This window comes from Gobio gobio, assembly GCF_949357685.1.
Source record: "Gobio gobio genome assembly, chromosome: 12".
Classification (NCBI taxonomy): Eukaryota; Metazoa; Chordata; class Actinopteri; order Cypriniformes; family Gobionidae; genus Gobio; species Gobio gobio.
In genome coordinates this window covers 23,594,922-23,611,697 of record NC_137105.1, presented here as the reverse complement: position 1 = coordinate 23,611,697, position 16,776 = coordinate 23,594,922, and the positions used below count along the sequence as shown (strand labels likewise).

Below are 16,776 nucleotides of genomic sequence, written 5' to 3'. Positions count from 1 at the left end.
GTCATGTGTTCTTAGTTCATTTCTGTCGTTAGGCTTGTTCGACTTCACCCAGCGATGCGCAGACCAATCGGCTGCTGACTTGAAGCAGTGCATGCCGGTTAGAAATTTTGTCCGACTTGAGACAGCACCGACTCCACGTGACAATGACGTATGTCAACAAAGTGCCACGAATGCGCACAAATCTGTTTTTTATAACAGTAAAACCTCCTTTTAATGTAGTCGCAATGTTATATTGTCATGTTTATCAAAATAAAACTGATTAAAAACGTAGACCTCACTTCAATGATAGTGTAGGCTTATATGTTGAACTTATTAAGCAGTGCATAAAGTATTACATGACAATAATGTCTCTAAAACATCTGTGTATTGACAAATATTGCATTTATTTCATTTCAGCTGATAAAGTATGCAAACACAGCGCAAGCGTCACTGTGTGAAGCAGAAAGTGTCCGACTTCACGTCTCCGTTTGCAGCTCCTCCCCGCCTGCACGCGGCTACTCTCGCCGATCAGTTGCATCCGGCCACAGCCAATGTCGAACACACCTATTGGTTCATTGTCTAATCATTGTTCACAGGTGTCCCTTGTCCAGTCATTAGTCTCAAGGTGTGTTCGACATCGGCTGCGGCCGGATGCAACCGAGTGAGCGAAAATATTTGCAAGCGAAAATATCAGAGTCAGGAACTGCAAAACAGATTGGCCGTGTAAAACCAACCTTTGTGTAAAGAAAATAAGCTGATGCAAATGCCTAAATGACTTGTTGTGTACGTAGGGCAAAAAAGTTCTCGAAAGAAACCGATTTGTACAGTTCCGAAAAAATTAAGAGACCACTTAATATTGAGAAATCAATGTTAAGTGGTCTTTTAATTTTTTCCAGAGGTGTGTGTGTGTGTGTGTGTGTGTGTGTGTGTGTGTGTGTGTGTGTGTGTGTGTGTGTGTGTGTGTGTGTGTGTGTGTGTGTGTGTGTGTGTGTGTGTGTGTGTGTGTGTGTGTGTGTGTGTGTGTGTGTGTGTGTGTGTGTGTGTGTGTGTGTGTGTGTGTGTGTGTGTGTGTGTGTGTGTGTGTGTGTGTGTGTGTGTGTGTGTGTGTGTGTGTGTGTGTGTGTGTGTGTGTGTGTGTGTGTGTGTGTGTGTGTGATCTATGCTAGGCTTTATTTTATTTTGTCTTTTAGGTTTTTTTCTACATATAGAAAATATATTGCACTACACTTTTTGTAATTATATTTATATATATATTTATTATAATTGATGTTTATTACATTTTAACAAACAAAAACATTCGGGGAGTCAACTGCAGAATCAGCCATTCGAGGGCAGTAATGAGCGAGCTGTGTCTATTAGTAGAGTTAAAAGAAGAAGAGGAATGTCCTTTGTGTAGAGATTTCAAGTATGGGCTCCAGAGTAACACGCATGATTAGAAACTTTAATTTGGAGAATCGCGCTTTCCGAGAAATAAGCAAAGCCAAACCTCAAGCTGCACCGAGACATCCAATATCAGGCAGTTTTCCACAAGAAGGAACTGCGGGTAAGGAAGGCTATTGTGTTGCTAGATTACAGTCATAACCTGTGCTCATAAGAACTGTTTTAGGGGTGAGTGACCATGCCCACTGTCTTTTATAATAAATATGATTTATAATCACAGCCGTTTCCTAAATTAGTTAAACATAAAAAATGTTTAATTTATGTGATTGTGTTGCTTACACTGAATGGGCATCCACTTTCGATAAGGTTTCATTTTTCCCCCAATGTTTTTTTTTTTTTTTACAACAACAAATATAATGCGTCATATAAGTTAATGACAATCCCTTTGCTGTAGAGTGGACGCTGTTATATCCATCTTTTTCCTCTTTCCACTACTAAGATGTGCGTCACGTTGCAATAAATAAAATAAAAATACAGAAGTACAAGCCCAGCAAACACGAACGTTCCCATTTGGTTATTTTTTGGTGGAACCAAATCCAAATAAGAACTTAGTGGGAACGTTATCTTTTGGTTCTGTATACGATCGTTCGTTCGATCGAACGTTCCCTGCAGGTTTGTTTTTTATTTTTATTTTGTTTTATTTTATTTTTAAAACCTACAAAGAACGTTCCCTACAGATTATTTGTAGATTTTATTTTGCATAACCATGTAAACTATTAGAACGTTTTAGATTATACCAACAGGCTCCATTTTACTATGGTAAACCTGTAGTCATATTTTTTCAATCTATTTATTTATGTCCTTGGATATCGACAAAATCTCTTCACTTATTTTTTAACAGGAATATTATATATTGAAACAATAGGGTGAACATGAATGGCCATTTGATTGCACTTTAATGTATTTAACTATAAACCTAATGCTTTCACATAGCATTCTATCCATCACATTCTAAATTCTAAAGATTACATTAAAACTATACCACTGCAAACATGACAAGTGGTTTCTTTTAAGAGAAATAAGCATATTTTGTTTTATTTGCATTTGTTTGCCATGTACGACATCGGTTTTAACCCTTTTTTTCCTCACTTTGCGATTTGGTTGGGTCAGATTCAACACCTTGTTCTCTGTTGCTTGTAGATCCAGAGGTGTCCATTGAGTAGCTGTGAGAAAAGCCAAATCCGTTAAAAGAGGGTGTCCACATACTTTTGGCAATGCAAGTTACATGTTTCTGCATGATCTGACATGTGTGTTTCTGTGACAGAGACCAGCATTGCAGAAGAGATTCAACAGAGGAATGACCCACTGCTGTCAATGCTTAAGGACGTTTATGTGGAGTCTAAAGATCCAGATCCTCAGGTTTGAAGTTTAGGATAATTTGACCAACATTAAAGTCATCAGTTGTATTACTGTGGTATAACATTAATTCAGATTCATATGCCCAGTTTCATAGACCAGGCTTAAAGGGCTAGTATATTTGAGCTGTTTTAACTGAAATCAACTTGCACTGACATATCTTAAAATATGTCAGGGCCATTGTTTTGTCTGAAGATGCATGCCAGTAATGTTTTTAAGGCACATTTATAAAAGCTACTTAAATGTCCTAATTAGATGAGAACGTGTATCCGTCCCAAAAACAATAACAAAATTTAGCCTATATCAGTGGCGTTTTTTTGACTGTATCAAGATGCATGTTGACTAAATTCAAGCATTAAAGAGAAAACAGTGTCTTCACTTTGATCTTTTTACACATTAATTTCTAGGGATGGGCGATATCTTATGGTTATACCGATTATGCGATATACCGGTAAAATTTCTCCCCACGATAAGAATTTGACTTCCCGCGATAATAACGATAAAGCCTAGTTGATAGCGCGACCCATCTGCACCGTGCCACCGCTGGCTGTCTCTTAATGCTTAAAGCTTTTACTTTATGATGGCCGCGGTGGCTGCGTTCTTCAATTTGTATAGCTGAACGGGGGTTGGAGAGAGAATTTTCTTGTGGTGCCCCCCGCAGCACTCGGTGCCCTAGGCACTGAATCCGCATCTCACGTGCAGAGCGAAAACAACTATGGCGGAAGCTGCGAAAGAGTTCATAGCTAAACGAGGGGCTACCTGAGGGCAATCTGAACCTGTACATACAGATGTATTTTCACTCGCTGAGCACTTGGACTGAGCGCTTAAGAGATTCGCTCTGTCTCAATCGATCGGTAAAGCATACTATTTCAGTTAATCTCAATGAATGCGCAGTGCATTTGACGCACATTTAACACTAGTGTGAGGTGCGCGACTGAGAGCGCTCAGTGTTTCACACACACTCAAAGAGAGAGCGAGAGAGTCTTATCACACAGAATTGACGTGCTACATGTAAACAATATCCTTTTGTTGTATTTTCCTGTAAAATAATGGCGTTTATTTGGAATTATTCTGCCTTTCGTGAACAGGAAGAAACGAATGCACAAACGGGAATCTCATTGGCTGGCGTGGACCTATTACTGTGCCTGTTTTGATTTCAGCAAATCAGTTAGAATGAGCGCTGACAACGTGATTAATATTCATGAACCCAGAAGCTCATTAATCCTTAGTGCAGTTTATTTTTATTAGTAGAAGAATTCGTGGTATTATCTTATCAACTCAAATTACCGAAGTTCTATCATTAAATCATTATTTTAATTATAAATTCTTTTCAACTTTTTTGTAATCTGAAGACATTTTTGGGATAATTACTTTTGCTGTTTCTGCTATTTTTACCACTGTTTGCACCATGTATGAATAAATACAGAATCGGTTTACATGTAAAACTTGTCATTGATTTCAAAATTATTATTGTTTGTATTGTGTGATGTTTTTTAGTAGAGTTGCACTATTTAAACATTACCTGCACCTTTACAGAAGACAATTATATCTGCAACTTTTCCATTTCTGAAAAGGCTGGTGTGGAATTTTACATAAAAAAAAAAAAAATAATAATAAATAAATATTTTTTTTTTTATGTATTATAGGAGCCTATTTGATGACATGTACGTTTTACTTTAGATCATTGTTTTTTTTTCTGAAACTCGCAAGAATGCATGCAGCTTTCACTTGTATCCAAAAACATGGGGAATGATACTACATTTATCGTCATTGATATCGTTATCGCAATAAATACTAGAAAATATCGGGATACATTTTTAAGTCCATATCGCCCATCCATATTCATTTCCCACATATAATTGAATGAGGAAAGGAAAAACAAAAGAAAACAGCAACAACAGACTAGCATGTTGACTACTTGAACATACATTTTGCTCTCCTTTCTTTCTGGCCAGCAAATTTCTCAATGACTCTCTGATCAAAGTCAGTCATCTCAGTAGTGTCATGACGTTTGTATTGTTCAGTTAGATATTTGAGGTCTCTTACCCCTGTTGTTGTCCACAAAACTTCAGTACCGACACTTTGAAATAAAAGACAGGGAAAGCAATAAAGGGCATTACTAAACACATCCAGCCAGCCACCTACGTTTCTCATAACAAGCGCGTGAAGCTCCGAGTGCAGCTTCATCCTCTGTCACTGGCCTGCTGCTGGATGTGTAAATCGCATTGGTCCGGGATCCTTTATCCTTTTTTTTTCTTCCAGCGAACACCTTGTGAAAGAATTTGGTTTAACTGCTGCCATCTCTACAAAAGTGATCATCCTAAGAAGGTTTTGGCGGAGTCGGAGTGTCTGTGTCGCCCGCGCACTTTCGCTTTAGTTGCCAAGAACGGAAAGTTGAATGACAGGTGACAAGAACCAATCAGATTGGATAAAATAACACTAATCCAATTCTGATTCGCCAGGGACGCAGCGACCTGTGTCCGGAGGAGGATCTTTAAGAAACCAATTAGAGACCAGCTTCAGGTCACATGCTGCCCGTAGATTTTTGTACTCCGATAGACATCCATTTGTCCGGCGTCCCTCGCACATGAAACCGCATGAAACATATTGAAGAACAGATAAAATAGTTAACCCATCAAAGCCAGTTTTTATTAAATGCTGAGACTCTTACTAACAGCTGGCACATCGTATGAGTAAACTTTTATTTTTATTTCATTTTTATATCATTTTTGTATACATGTATATTTCTGGAATTTTGATGGGGGCGGCGCCCCAGCGCCCTCTATTGACCAGCTGCCACTGGCCTATATGTGAACAATCTGCACATACAGGCTATATTGAATGTGCATAAATAGGCTAGCTATATGCTGATGCTTAGAGGTTTGCCTCTCCTTAAACTTTGCAGTGAATATGTGGACATTGGTCCTCTTAGCAGCATGAAAAAGAAAACTTTTATTCAGATTGAGAAAAGGTTCTATACAGAAAGTGAGTAAAGAGCACTCCCTTTGTAATGATTGAAGCTGTCAATCACTTCAGTTGCAGGCTTGCAGCGTGCAAACACTGCTGTGCTCAACGCTGCAAACCACGTTGTAAATAGAAACATTTTGACGTTTTCATACTACAGAGCACAAACGCTTATGTGTTTGCATGGGGCACGGGAGCAGCTGACTATCAGTGGGTACCAAATTGTGTCTAAATAGTCTCTTGGCTATTGGACCCGCAGTGCTCCCATGCCTATTGATTCCCGAAATGCACCCGCACCGCAAATGATAACTTTATTATTATTTCACCCATTACATCAAATATTAGTGGGTAGCTGCCCGTGTGCAGGACTCAGTTGGTGGATAAAGTTTTCTATGCACAATTTGATCCAAACACGATAGATAAACATCTAATTAAAACAAGCATGTAAAGAGTGACAAAATAGCAGAGTAAAAGTACAGAAACCACTTAAAATGTACTCAAGTAAAAGTACAAATTTTTTAAAGTACATTTTCTGATTTAAAAACTACTTCGTTAAAGTAGTTTTTTGTACCGAATAGTAACGAAAAAGTAACACATTTTTTGTAATTCGTTATTTCACACCCCTGTTGGTGGGTGTTCATTTCGGTCTCAATGTTATTAAACTCAGTGGCCTGTCAATTTCAGGGCCTAGACTAAGCCTCAGTTCAATTAGGACATTTAAGTAGCTTTTATAAACGTGACTTTTAATCAGTAATATGTGTATTAAATATTAACATTGTTAAAATAGAGTTGTTTAGTATCTCCAAGATATTTTCACCCTGGTTAATAAGTGTAGTTTGCAAGTTTAATTGATATGATCTCAAAGCTTTGCAATTGTCTGCACTGAAGGCCTGCATGAAATGTAATGCTTATGTTATTTAGAGGAATGCACTTATTTTATTTATGTAATAGGTCTCTAAAACATTTATAAGAAATGCTATGTGTGCACGCAGCACACTCACTGTTAGAGATGATGTAATTGATTTCATATTTGAAATTTCACACATAATGTGCATGTGCAGCTTATTGCCAGACAGATTTCATTACTAAAAGAGTGCTGCAGGGGTGCCGTATTTTTGTAGGGTTTCCCTCAACAAAAGGATTTTTTTCCATTGCCTTTTCTGATTACTGCAGAAAATAAGCTCTGCGACCTACAAAAGTTTATGATTCTCCAAAATTCAATCGGCAGAAATAAAAAGCTAACCTTAGGCTATAAACAAACTACACAACGGTCGCTCAACTTCAACGTCACCATCACTAAGCTTCCGACAACTTTCAGTCTTTATTATTTATTTTTTATTTCCTGAAAGTTTGAGTTATAATAGTTTGCAACAGCATCATTATAAACACAATGAGGCTGTGAAAGCGCACTGGTGAGCAGATGAGTTTACCTGTTTGGCTGTTGACGTTTAACGTCCCAGACAACCCCTGTAGTCTCATTTAGCCAGTTGTTAAAAAACTGCCTTTTTCAAGATAAGAAAAAGCTTTAAAAAAAAATCATAAGGGGGTATTACTGGTTTGTTTTATGTCATAGAAATATCTTGTAGCTTTTTGTGTGTTTTATGTCATGGAAATATCTTGAGCTTTGTGTTCACCACATACCTTATTTCACGGTGGAAAAGCGGCTATAGATTTTAGGACGATGGAACAGCAAGTGCTAAAATGCAACTCGTTTCTGGCTTTTGGCCTACAAAAACACGTCATCCCTGCAGCACTCTATAGGTGCTGTGAGAAATTACTGGACTATGTAACAAATAAATAAATAAAAAGAGTCCATACTTAGAAACTAGACTCAGTAACGCTTTCTGTCTGTGAGTCATTTATTATGTTGCTGACATGTGCACTGCCCTCTACTTTTGTGACTGACACTGTGCTCTGTGCTCCTGTAGGGTGAAGCAGTCGATGCGGTGAAGGTCAAGCTGGAGACTCAGCGCAGGCTGCTGAAGTTTAGTCTGCCAGGCGACCCCTATGGTTTCTCTGATGTCACTGATGTTCCCAAAGGCAAATTGTCGCTTGTGGAAGCTTTAACTGGCCTGAACAATCACAAACGCATGCCTAAAACATGGACCCCAGAGAAGCTGGCACAAGAGTTCTCTCTGGACCCAAAAGATGCCAAAGCGCTGACAGAATTCTTTTTTCCCTTTGACGTCAAAATCATCCCACCAAAATCAGAGACGAAGCAGATTAAGGATTCTTAGCTGATTTGAACGCCGTTCCATACAGACTTGAGCCGTTGCTGAAACATGCACAATGAATAATTGCCTCAATACAACTGTTTTTGACACTTTGATTGTAGTGTATATTATTTGTTTTTGAATGGCCTGTCTATTTATTAGTTCGTCTTATTTAAGCATAGTATATCCCAATGTTTATTTTAAGTATTAAGATTAGCATCAGATACATTTCTCGTGTAAAACATCAGTACAGATTATATTTCTCAATAAATTGGCTCAGAAATGCTACATTGTTGTGAACACCAGCTTCAAGCAATGCATTTGTCAGATGTCATATTTATTTTTAGACGATAAATGAGCTGCCCCTGCATTGATCATTTTGATCCAATTAACTGAATTTAACAAGGTGAAACATTCTATAAAGTTACTCTCTGCCATACTTTAATATTTTATATTAACTCTTTCCCCGCCGTTGATGGAAATTTCCGGCTTTCCCTGTTTTCACTGTAGGGAGTGCTATTACACATCTGCTTTTTGCTCAAAATGTTGATTGTTTTTTTTGTTTTTTTTTCCAAACCAATTACCAACATTCAAATGTCAATTAAAAAAAAGAGTGCATGAAGCTAGAATAAACCGTTAAAAAAAAAAATTATATATATATATATATATAAAAATAGGCCCACAACATTAAAGATCCAGTGGTATTTTCAACCGTGGACATGGGGTACTTTTTATCCCTGTTTGCACCAAACCCATCTGGTGGGTTTGCTGTCAAAAAGCTCTTTTTATAGTTTCATCTGACCATAGAATCAGATCCCTTTTGAGTTTCCAGTCGTGTCTGACAGCTGAATATGCTGGGGTTTGTTTCTGGTTGAGCAAGAAGGATTTTTCTTGGATTTTTCTTGAATCCCTCCCAAAGACATGTGGTGATGTAGGGTTTGTTTGGTATATTTTTTTAAGGCTTTCTGACCCCAAGACTAAACTAATCTCCGCGATTCTCCATCTGTGATCCTTGGAGAGTCTTTGGCCACTTAAACTTTCCATGCATTAAGACAATATAGACACATGTCCTCTTCCAGGCAGATTCGTAACATCTTTAGTTGATTAGAACTTCTTAATTATTGCCCTGATGGTGGTAATGGGAATTTTCAATGCTTTATCTATTTTCCTACAGCCACTTTCTATTTAGTGAAGCTCAACAATCTTTTGCTGCACATCAGAACTATATTATTTGGGTTTACTCGTTGTGATGAATGATTAAGGGAATTTGGCCTTTGTGTTTCCTCATATTTATATTCATGTGAAAGAAGACATCATAGCTAGACAATTGTATGTTCCTAGTCACCTGGTGTGCTAAAAAGGAAAATATAAATGGGAATATACTTCAGAGATATTTTACTCATAAAAAAATTCTAGGGGTGCCTAGAACATTCATTTTCATTAAAAAACATTTCATGTGATTTTCCCCAGACTTGCCATTCTCTTACTTCAGTTTTGCGTATATTTTATATATATATATATATATATAATGTTCAGATATTCATACAATAAAACAATTTGGGGGCCATTAAATTTTAGTGAAAATGATATTTTTTTTAAATGCTGGCAGTGGCTGACAACTTTTACCTTTTTTTTTTTAACTTTTCCCTGGCAGGGAAAGTTTACTTTTACTAAGATAATACTTTTTTTGCACTCCTAATGGTGTTTTATGCAGTTGTGAATTATTTTGTGGCTTATTATTAATAATAGCCTATAATGCATTAATTTATCAGGGGTATCATTATGGAGGGGTTTTTTTGGGAGGGACGGGGAGAATTGTGTTTTTTAGGGATGAAAATATCATTAGGTCTGTCCCGATTAGCGCAACTGATGCGGTTTTTATGGCCTTCACCCTCGATCATCTGTAAAACCTGGACATTCAACACGATTAACGTGGCTTAATGTACTGAGGGCAGTGACAACGATATCGTTTTTTTTTTTTTTCGAATGTCTCGATAGCGTTTACAACACGCGTCAGACCAGCAGATGTCCTCCGTGCGCATTTCGAGTGAAAGTTTCAGATGGCCTCGTTTCGCTTATCACTGAACCAGAACTTTAGACAAACACTATACTGTTTTGTTGTTTATTTCATAGTGTTTTATATTTCAAAACCACTGCTGACCAAAGTACTACAGTGCAGCGGAAGGTGATTAATTCCCGGCCCATCCATTAACACCCGCAACCAAACCCAGCTGCACTGACTACGATCATTGGCCACAGTGAAAACACCAGCAGGAGACTCCTGCATTTTCATTGGTGAATGGCGTGTCAATCAAATCCGGCACAGAAATGTCGTTGGTTTGGTTTACTCTCAGCGTTCGGTGAAGGCGGACAACACGAGCGTCACGGTGTGTTTGGGATGCATATGAGAAACGAGACGCGGGTACAAAATGTATCATGCATTTCTCTGGTTTTAAAATGAGCGTTTGCAGTCGGAAAAACAGCGATGTTTCAAGGCAGTTTTCTCAGGGCTTTTTAGATTAGACATCTGTTTACACCAGGGTTTTCTGATTGATTCATCAACCTAAAACGGACAATACAAATGGACATTTTTTTTAAACGTTTAGTCTTTTTTAAACCTAAACGTGTCAGTCTGGTTTTATACCAATACTCGAAGAAAGTGATCGCTTGAGATCGGCTGTAAGTATATTTTAGGTGGGAATGTTGGGTTGTCGGAGCTTCAAACATCTGGCGAGAGAAGGATGTGAATCTGAATCTCAGCGAATAATGATGTGAATGATGCTGCATCATTTATTTCAAATAAGCCACAGAGGAGAATCAAGGTAAAACACCAACTTCTTTAATGATTGTGAGTGCAATATGAATATGATTGTGATGTTATCTCTTTCCTCCATTTTAAATCAGTTGATCCACTTTCAAGGTGAATATTTCAGATTATGTTTTGAGGGATATAAATTGAAAGAAATTTGAAAGGCAATATTTTTTTCTGGATAAATATAACATCAGTGCAAAAAAAAAAGTGTAAGGACCCTATCTCTGCAATTGTTTTCTCATGATCTTAGGTGAAAGTCTTTGGAGCCTTTGGTCCAAAAAGTATCTGGAATTCAATGAGCTTTACATTTTGTATCATCCTCTCCTGATCTGGCCTAGGGCCTTTCTGTCTCAAAACTGTGGATTTTAGAAATGGAGGAATGTTCTAGGTTCCAAGCATCAAACAGTCTTGGACTTCTGTCGAGGCCCCTTGAAGTGATTGTGCTTCACAATGGATAGATACATTTTCCAAGCATAGATGAAGAGACACTTAATCATTTTATTCCTGTTGCTAGGATCCACAACTATTCAGTATACATCACTGTCATTCGCTCACAAGTTTGCCTCGGCTGTCACTATGGTTTCAGCTTATACTGTACCACTGATAGTCTCTATTCTGTAAGATGCTTTCCACTTCAGTTTGACTTGGAGCTTTTAAACAAGCCTATTATACCCTCCAATGCAGAAACCCTTTGGTCTGATATCACGTGTTACCTACTTCATGGATTCTTCTGTATTAGTCTCAAAAACAGGTTCTTTCTTGTTACTTTGGTATAAAATCATCAGCCAAGACAGGTGAATGTAGGTCAAGGTGGAAACTCTTGTGCCGATACAAGCCTGTTGCAAGATTGTGGTGAAATAATTATCTGATTTCACCTGATATGCCGGTCTGTGTGTCTGAAGATAATTATGTTTGTGTGAGTATGCATGGGTGCTTGCATGTGGGTGGGTGAGTATCTTTAGCATAAAAGTGTCTGAAGACCATTGCTTTATTCACTCGTTGTTTTTTCTAGATGCAATTGGGAAAGTGTTACCTTGAAAAATCTTTTACGCCTTGCCTTTATAAAGAAACCTTTTGTCAGGTTTCCAAATAAAATGCTCTCTTTGTCCTCTATAAAATGTACACTTTAAGCCAGGGCTTTTCAACTCCATAAACAAGTGGGCCAAATGGGAAAAAATATTTTGGGCATACATAGGCAGAGTTCTATATGAATGTGCCCAGTTGCTATGTTGCTTGGTAACTGCAGTCTTGCCTTTAGTTAGGCTAAAAATTGTTTATTCTTATTATTAATACATTTTATTTTAAGTTTTAGACTTTGGTATATTATATTTATGTTACAGCTGTTATATAATGTAATAGGATGCTCAAAGCTGTGTGTTAAAGTGAAATAGTTTTTTTTCTGAGTCTCTACTTTATGCTCTGCATTATCAATGGTAAAATTGCCTTACCCACAAATTTCAGTACATGTTGGGGTGTACACTTTTGTGGACGAGTGACCTTTCGACACGCAGATGCGTGTTAGCCTAGAATTTGACTGTAAAAGATTGAAAATAAAAGTAATATTCACAAGCATGAAAACCAGAAAGGCTGTTGAGTGTTGACTAGCTTAATCGATTGCAATCAGTTGAAATCAGAAATCATATAGCGCAGGGGTATTCAATTAAAGTACCAAGAGGTCCAGTCTCTATATTTACTTATTTTACTATATACTATATTTACCAGTAGAAGTCCGGACAATGTGTTCTTGGAATATTTATACATTTCCATCTGGGCTGCAGTTGTACTTTGTAAAAGAAAGAAATTATAAGCAGTCAAAATTGTGATCTTTGAGTATATTGGGCCATCAGTGCCAAAGCAGTGGTGTTTGATAATGTTTCAAAAAAGAAAAGAACAAAAAATTGGATATGAATATTAAAAGGTAAGATCAGATGTTTTATTAGGCTATTATTTTTCACATTTTGATAATTATGTATGGCAGAAGGCCATGTGACTGAAAATATACTGTATGAGGGTTCAGGATTTTCCTTGTGCAGCCTGGACCATTTTTTTTAAATTTTGTTTAAAATAAGTATCTTCTAACAAACAAAAAAACAATGCAAATAATGAAAACACTATCATCATGAGCAGAAAACAAAGCTTTGACTAGTAATATTTAGTGGTCTTTCCTTGCAATCTGAAAATAATTTGTTTATTATGAAATGCTCTCAACATGCTGCTTAATAATTCTGAATGTAGATTAAAAAAAAGATGTTGTGCTTATTTGAACATTCGGAGTCATATATGTATGACAGATAAAAGTAATTGTATTTTCTGCATTCTCATTTTGTAGTAGTGAACAGCAATATAGATAGCAAAAACACTGGGAACACACACAGAACAAAAAGGGTTTGAATCAAGTACGTTTGGCTCTAGATTAAAAATATTAGAGAATATAATGGCGAAAGATCATTACCATAAACGGCCCTGAGCACTTGTGGTGTGTACTGCTCCGTTGTGTTGATGCGCTGCTCACTTTAAACAGTAAAACAAGTGCTTCCGTTGTCATTGTGTCATGCATTAAATAAATTAAAAGTGATAGTGTTAAAAGTAAGACATACAATGTTACAAAAGATTTCTATTTAATAAATGCTTTAATAAATTTAATACATAAATGCAAATAAATGCTGTTCATTTAACTTTCTATTCATCAAAGAATCCTGAAATATAAAATGCATCACAGTTTCCACAACCATTTTAAGCAGCACAACTGTTTTCAGCATTAATAATCAGAAATAATCAGCATATTAGAGAATGATTTCTGAAAGATCACAGGATTAATGATGCTAAAAATGCAGCTTTGATCACAGGAATAATTACATTTTAAAATATATTCGCATAGAAATATGTGTAATATGTAATTATGTTTTGCAATATTACGGTTTTTCATTTGTGAGCATAAAATACTTTTTAAAAATAAAAATTTTAAAGTTGTCAGTTAGCACTGTATTATTCATATACTACTTTATTGTCAAAATAAATACCTTGAGAAAACACACATAATCCATATATTGTCGCAATTGTGTGTGTATTGTCAAAACATTTCTGCTTTTTATTCAGCTGTTGCTACAGCGAATAGCTGGATGCCTTTGTCCATAAGGGATTTCCTGAGTATGAATGAAACATGCATTACACAAGAGAGTTAGCGCTCCATAAGGTTCAGATCACCTCTTTTTGGATAAGAATAAAACAACAGGTCATGCATAGACTATCTTGTCTCTTTAACTTTAAATCTATATTTATTCACATTGGCCTCTACATGAACACACTTGCCCGAAAAACGTGCAGGGGACGAATTTATATTTTATTAAAAGTGCCCTTGTGTCTGTATGTCAGAAGCTGAACAGGCATCTGTATACTGTATCCAGTGTAGACGGCGTCAGTGATTATAATGGGTTCTATTTTGATACGACGCTCACATTTGGTGTGACACCATTGGTGGTGTGATGATGTAACTATTTTTCAATAAACCTACTTTAAACCTGTGGTCAGCAGGCAGCTTTGCTTTACTATTACTCTATATTGTGTTACATGTTAGATTGATAAGAGTTTTTGTGAATTCTTGCACAACTGATTTCCTAATTACTTTCCTCTGCTTCCACAGGGTCTGCCTCCATGCTGAGATGTGTGCTAGCGACCTGTCCAATAGACTGAGCTTGCTCTCTTTACCATGTAACTGCAAAAAGAAGAATGCTTTATTCCTCCACTAGTCTGCCTGTGGCTTCAGGGCAGCCTAGCGCCACCCTGCACCCCCCACCTAGGGTGCTGACCCAGCCAGCGGATACAAGAGCCATGGAGAATTCCTCCGAAAAAGTCAACAGCTCGCTGGAGTTCCGGACTCTATCAGAATACATAACACCTTCATCTGTTTGGCAGGACCCCGTTCAGGGCCTGAACCGGCCACTTCAGGTGTTCTTTGGATTAGTCATCATCTGCGTGCTGCTGCTGGCCTTTCTTGGAAATATGGTGGTCTGTGTCATGGTTTACCAGAGAGCCGCTATGCGCTCCGCTATTAACATCTTACTGGCCAGTCTTGCCTTTGCCGATATGATGTTAGCGGTCCTCAACATGCCTTTTGCCCTAGTCACCATGGTGACCACGCACTGGATCTTCGGAGAGTTGTTTTGCCGCGTATCAGCCATGTTCTTCTGGATGTTCGTGATGGAGGGAGTAGCTATTTTGATGATCATCAGCGTGGACCGTTTCCTAATCATCGTGCAAAAGCAGGACAAGCTTAGTCCACGCAGGGCCAAAGTGTTAATCGCAGTCTCGTGGTCTCTGTCTTTCTGCTTTTCTTTCCCTCTTTCCATTGGCCATCCTGCCCTGGACATTCCCCCCAGAGCACCACAGTGTGTTTTCGGGTACACGGTTGATCGTGGTTACCATGCCTATGTGATGCTGTTAATGCTGGTGTTCTTCTTTGTACCATTCCTGGTGATGCTGTACACGTTCATGGGCATCTTGAGTACACTCCGCCACAACGCACTGCGTATCCACTCCCACCCTGACTCAGTGTGCCTCAGCCAGGCCAGCAAGCTGGGTCTGATGAGTCTGCAGAGGCCCTTTCAGATGAACGTTGACATGAGCTTCAAAACACGTGCCTTCACCACGATCCTCATTCTGTTCTCAGTCTTCACCGCATGCTGGGCTCCGTTTGCCACCTACAGTCTGCTGTCCACCTTCAGTCGTGCGTTCTACAACAGGCAGAACTTTTTTGAGATCAGCACGTGGCTGCTGTGGATTTGCTACCTCAAATCAGCTCTGAATCCTCTGATCTACTACTGGCGTATCAAGAAGTTCCGTGATGCCTGCCTTGACCTGATGCCCAAGTACTTCAAGTTCCTGCCGCAGCTGCCTGGCCACACTAGGAGACGTATCCGCCCCAGTGCTGTTTATGTGTGTGGGGAGCATCGTTCTGTGGTATAGTGGAGGACTTTTTAACCCTGGAGCTTCTTTTGTAATTCTTATGGTACAATCTTATCAAGCTGTGATATGTTTGGCCTTTCTTAAAACTGCAGGACGTTTTAGCTGTAAAAGATTGTACAGATGAAAAGGTTTACAGAGCCTGTACATTAAAATACTTTAATTGCACAGTTTTTATAGGATTTAGAGTTTATTAGAAGTTTGTTCAGTACATATCAGTCAGGTGCTGCTATATTTGGTGAAAATGTGCAATCTTCTGTTTTATGCCATGAATGTTATATTTTGTGCTGTATTTGTTTTTTTTCTGGCTTTGTGATCCGGTTTACACTTTAACATTTCTACTTAATTTTATTATTGATTGTTCAGCTATTCTTTTTTCAAAAAAATTTCAGTGTGGGAAAAAAAGGAAAAAGGCATTTGATAAAGGCTTAAGCATGTTCCAAACTGATAAGTAGATATTTTTTTTATGTGATTTTTAAATTATTTCCCTTCCTGGAGGTGAATAAAATCATGAAAATTCCATTGTCATATATATTTTTCTAGTTATTGCTTGTTGTTAGTGTAATCTTCAAGGTTTTGGTCAAGTCGAGTCACCTTCATTTATATAGCGCTTTTTACAACACAGATTGCTTCAAAGCAGCTTTACAGTGATAATAGGAAATTCATTTTGCTATAGGAGAAAAGCTAAAGTAGGTTTTTGACTGATTAATTTCTGTTGTAAAAACTGATTAGTTATTTAATTTGGTGCCACCACCATCCTCAACTAAAATAGAAAACTTCCAATGCATTCCGGACGCCCATTCGCACAACAAAAGCACTTGCTGGCCGGAGAAAGCAAACCATGAAATAGGTTTTAAAATAGTTTTGAAACTATACTACCGGTATACCATCATCAACCCCGGGCAAACCCCAAACAAGGCGAATCTGCGAAAGCTGCCACCGCATGTACGCAAGCATTACGTATTTAGCCTATAGGCAAGTGCATTTTGAATACGTATGTGTGCATATGGGTTTTTATCTGTATGGAAGGGAAGGGAAGGAGGCCTTCACAGG

The 16,776-nt window shown here is 37.9% G+C and overlaps 2 protein-coding genes across 2 annotated transcripts; both read left to right on the top strand.

The window, feature by feature from the left end:
* The first annotated feature begins 1,339 nt into the window (after positions 1-1,339).
* ndufaf4 (NADH:ubiquinone oxidoreductase complex assembly factor 4) lies at positions 1,340-8,068 on the top strand. Its single transcript, XM_079831270.1, has 3 exons — positions 1,340-1,522; positions 2,684-2,778; positions 7,668-8,068. Exons 1-3 carry the CDS (start codon positions 1,387-1,389, stop codon positions 7,974-7,976), a joined length of 540 nt encoding a protein of 179 aa, XP_079687396.1. The 5' UTR covers positions 1,340-1,386; the 3' UTR covers positions 7,977-8,068.
* A 2,243-nt stretch (positions 8,069-10,311) lies between these two features.
* Positions 10,312-16,250, top strand: gpr63 (G protein-coupled receptor 63). Its single transcript, XM_079830303.1, has 2 exons — positions 10,312-10,774; positions 14,405-16,250. The coding sequence occupies exon 2, from the start codon at positions 14,491-14,493 to the stop codon at positions 15,724-15,726; it is 1,236 nt and encodes a 411-aa protein (XP_079686429.1). The 5' UTR covers positions 10,312-10,774; positions 14,405-14,490; the 3' UTR covers positions 15,727-16,250.
* Positions 16,251-16,776: the final 526 nt, after the last annotated feature.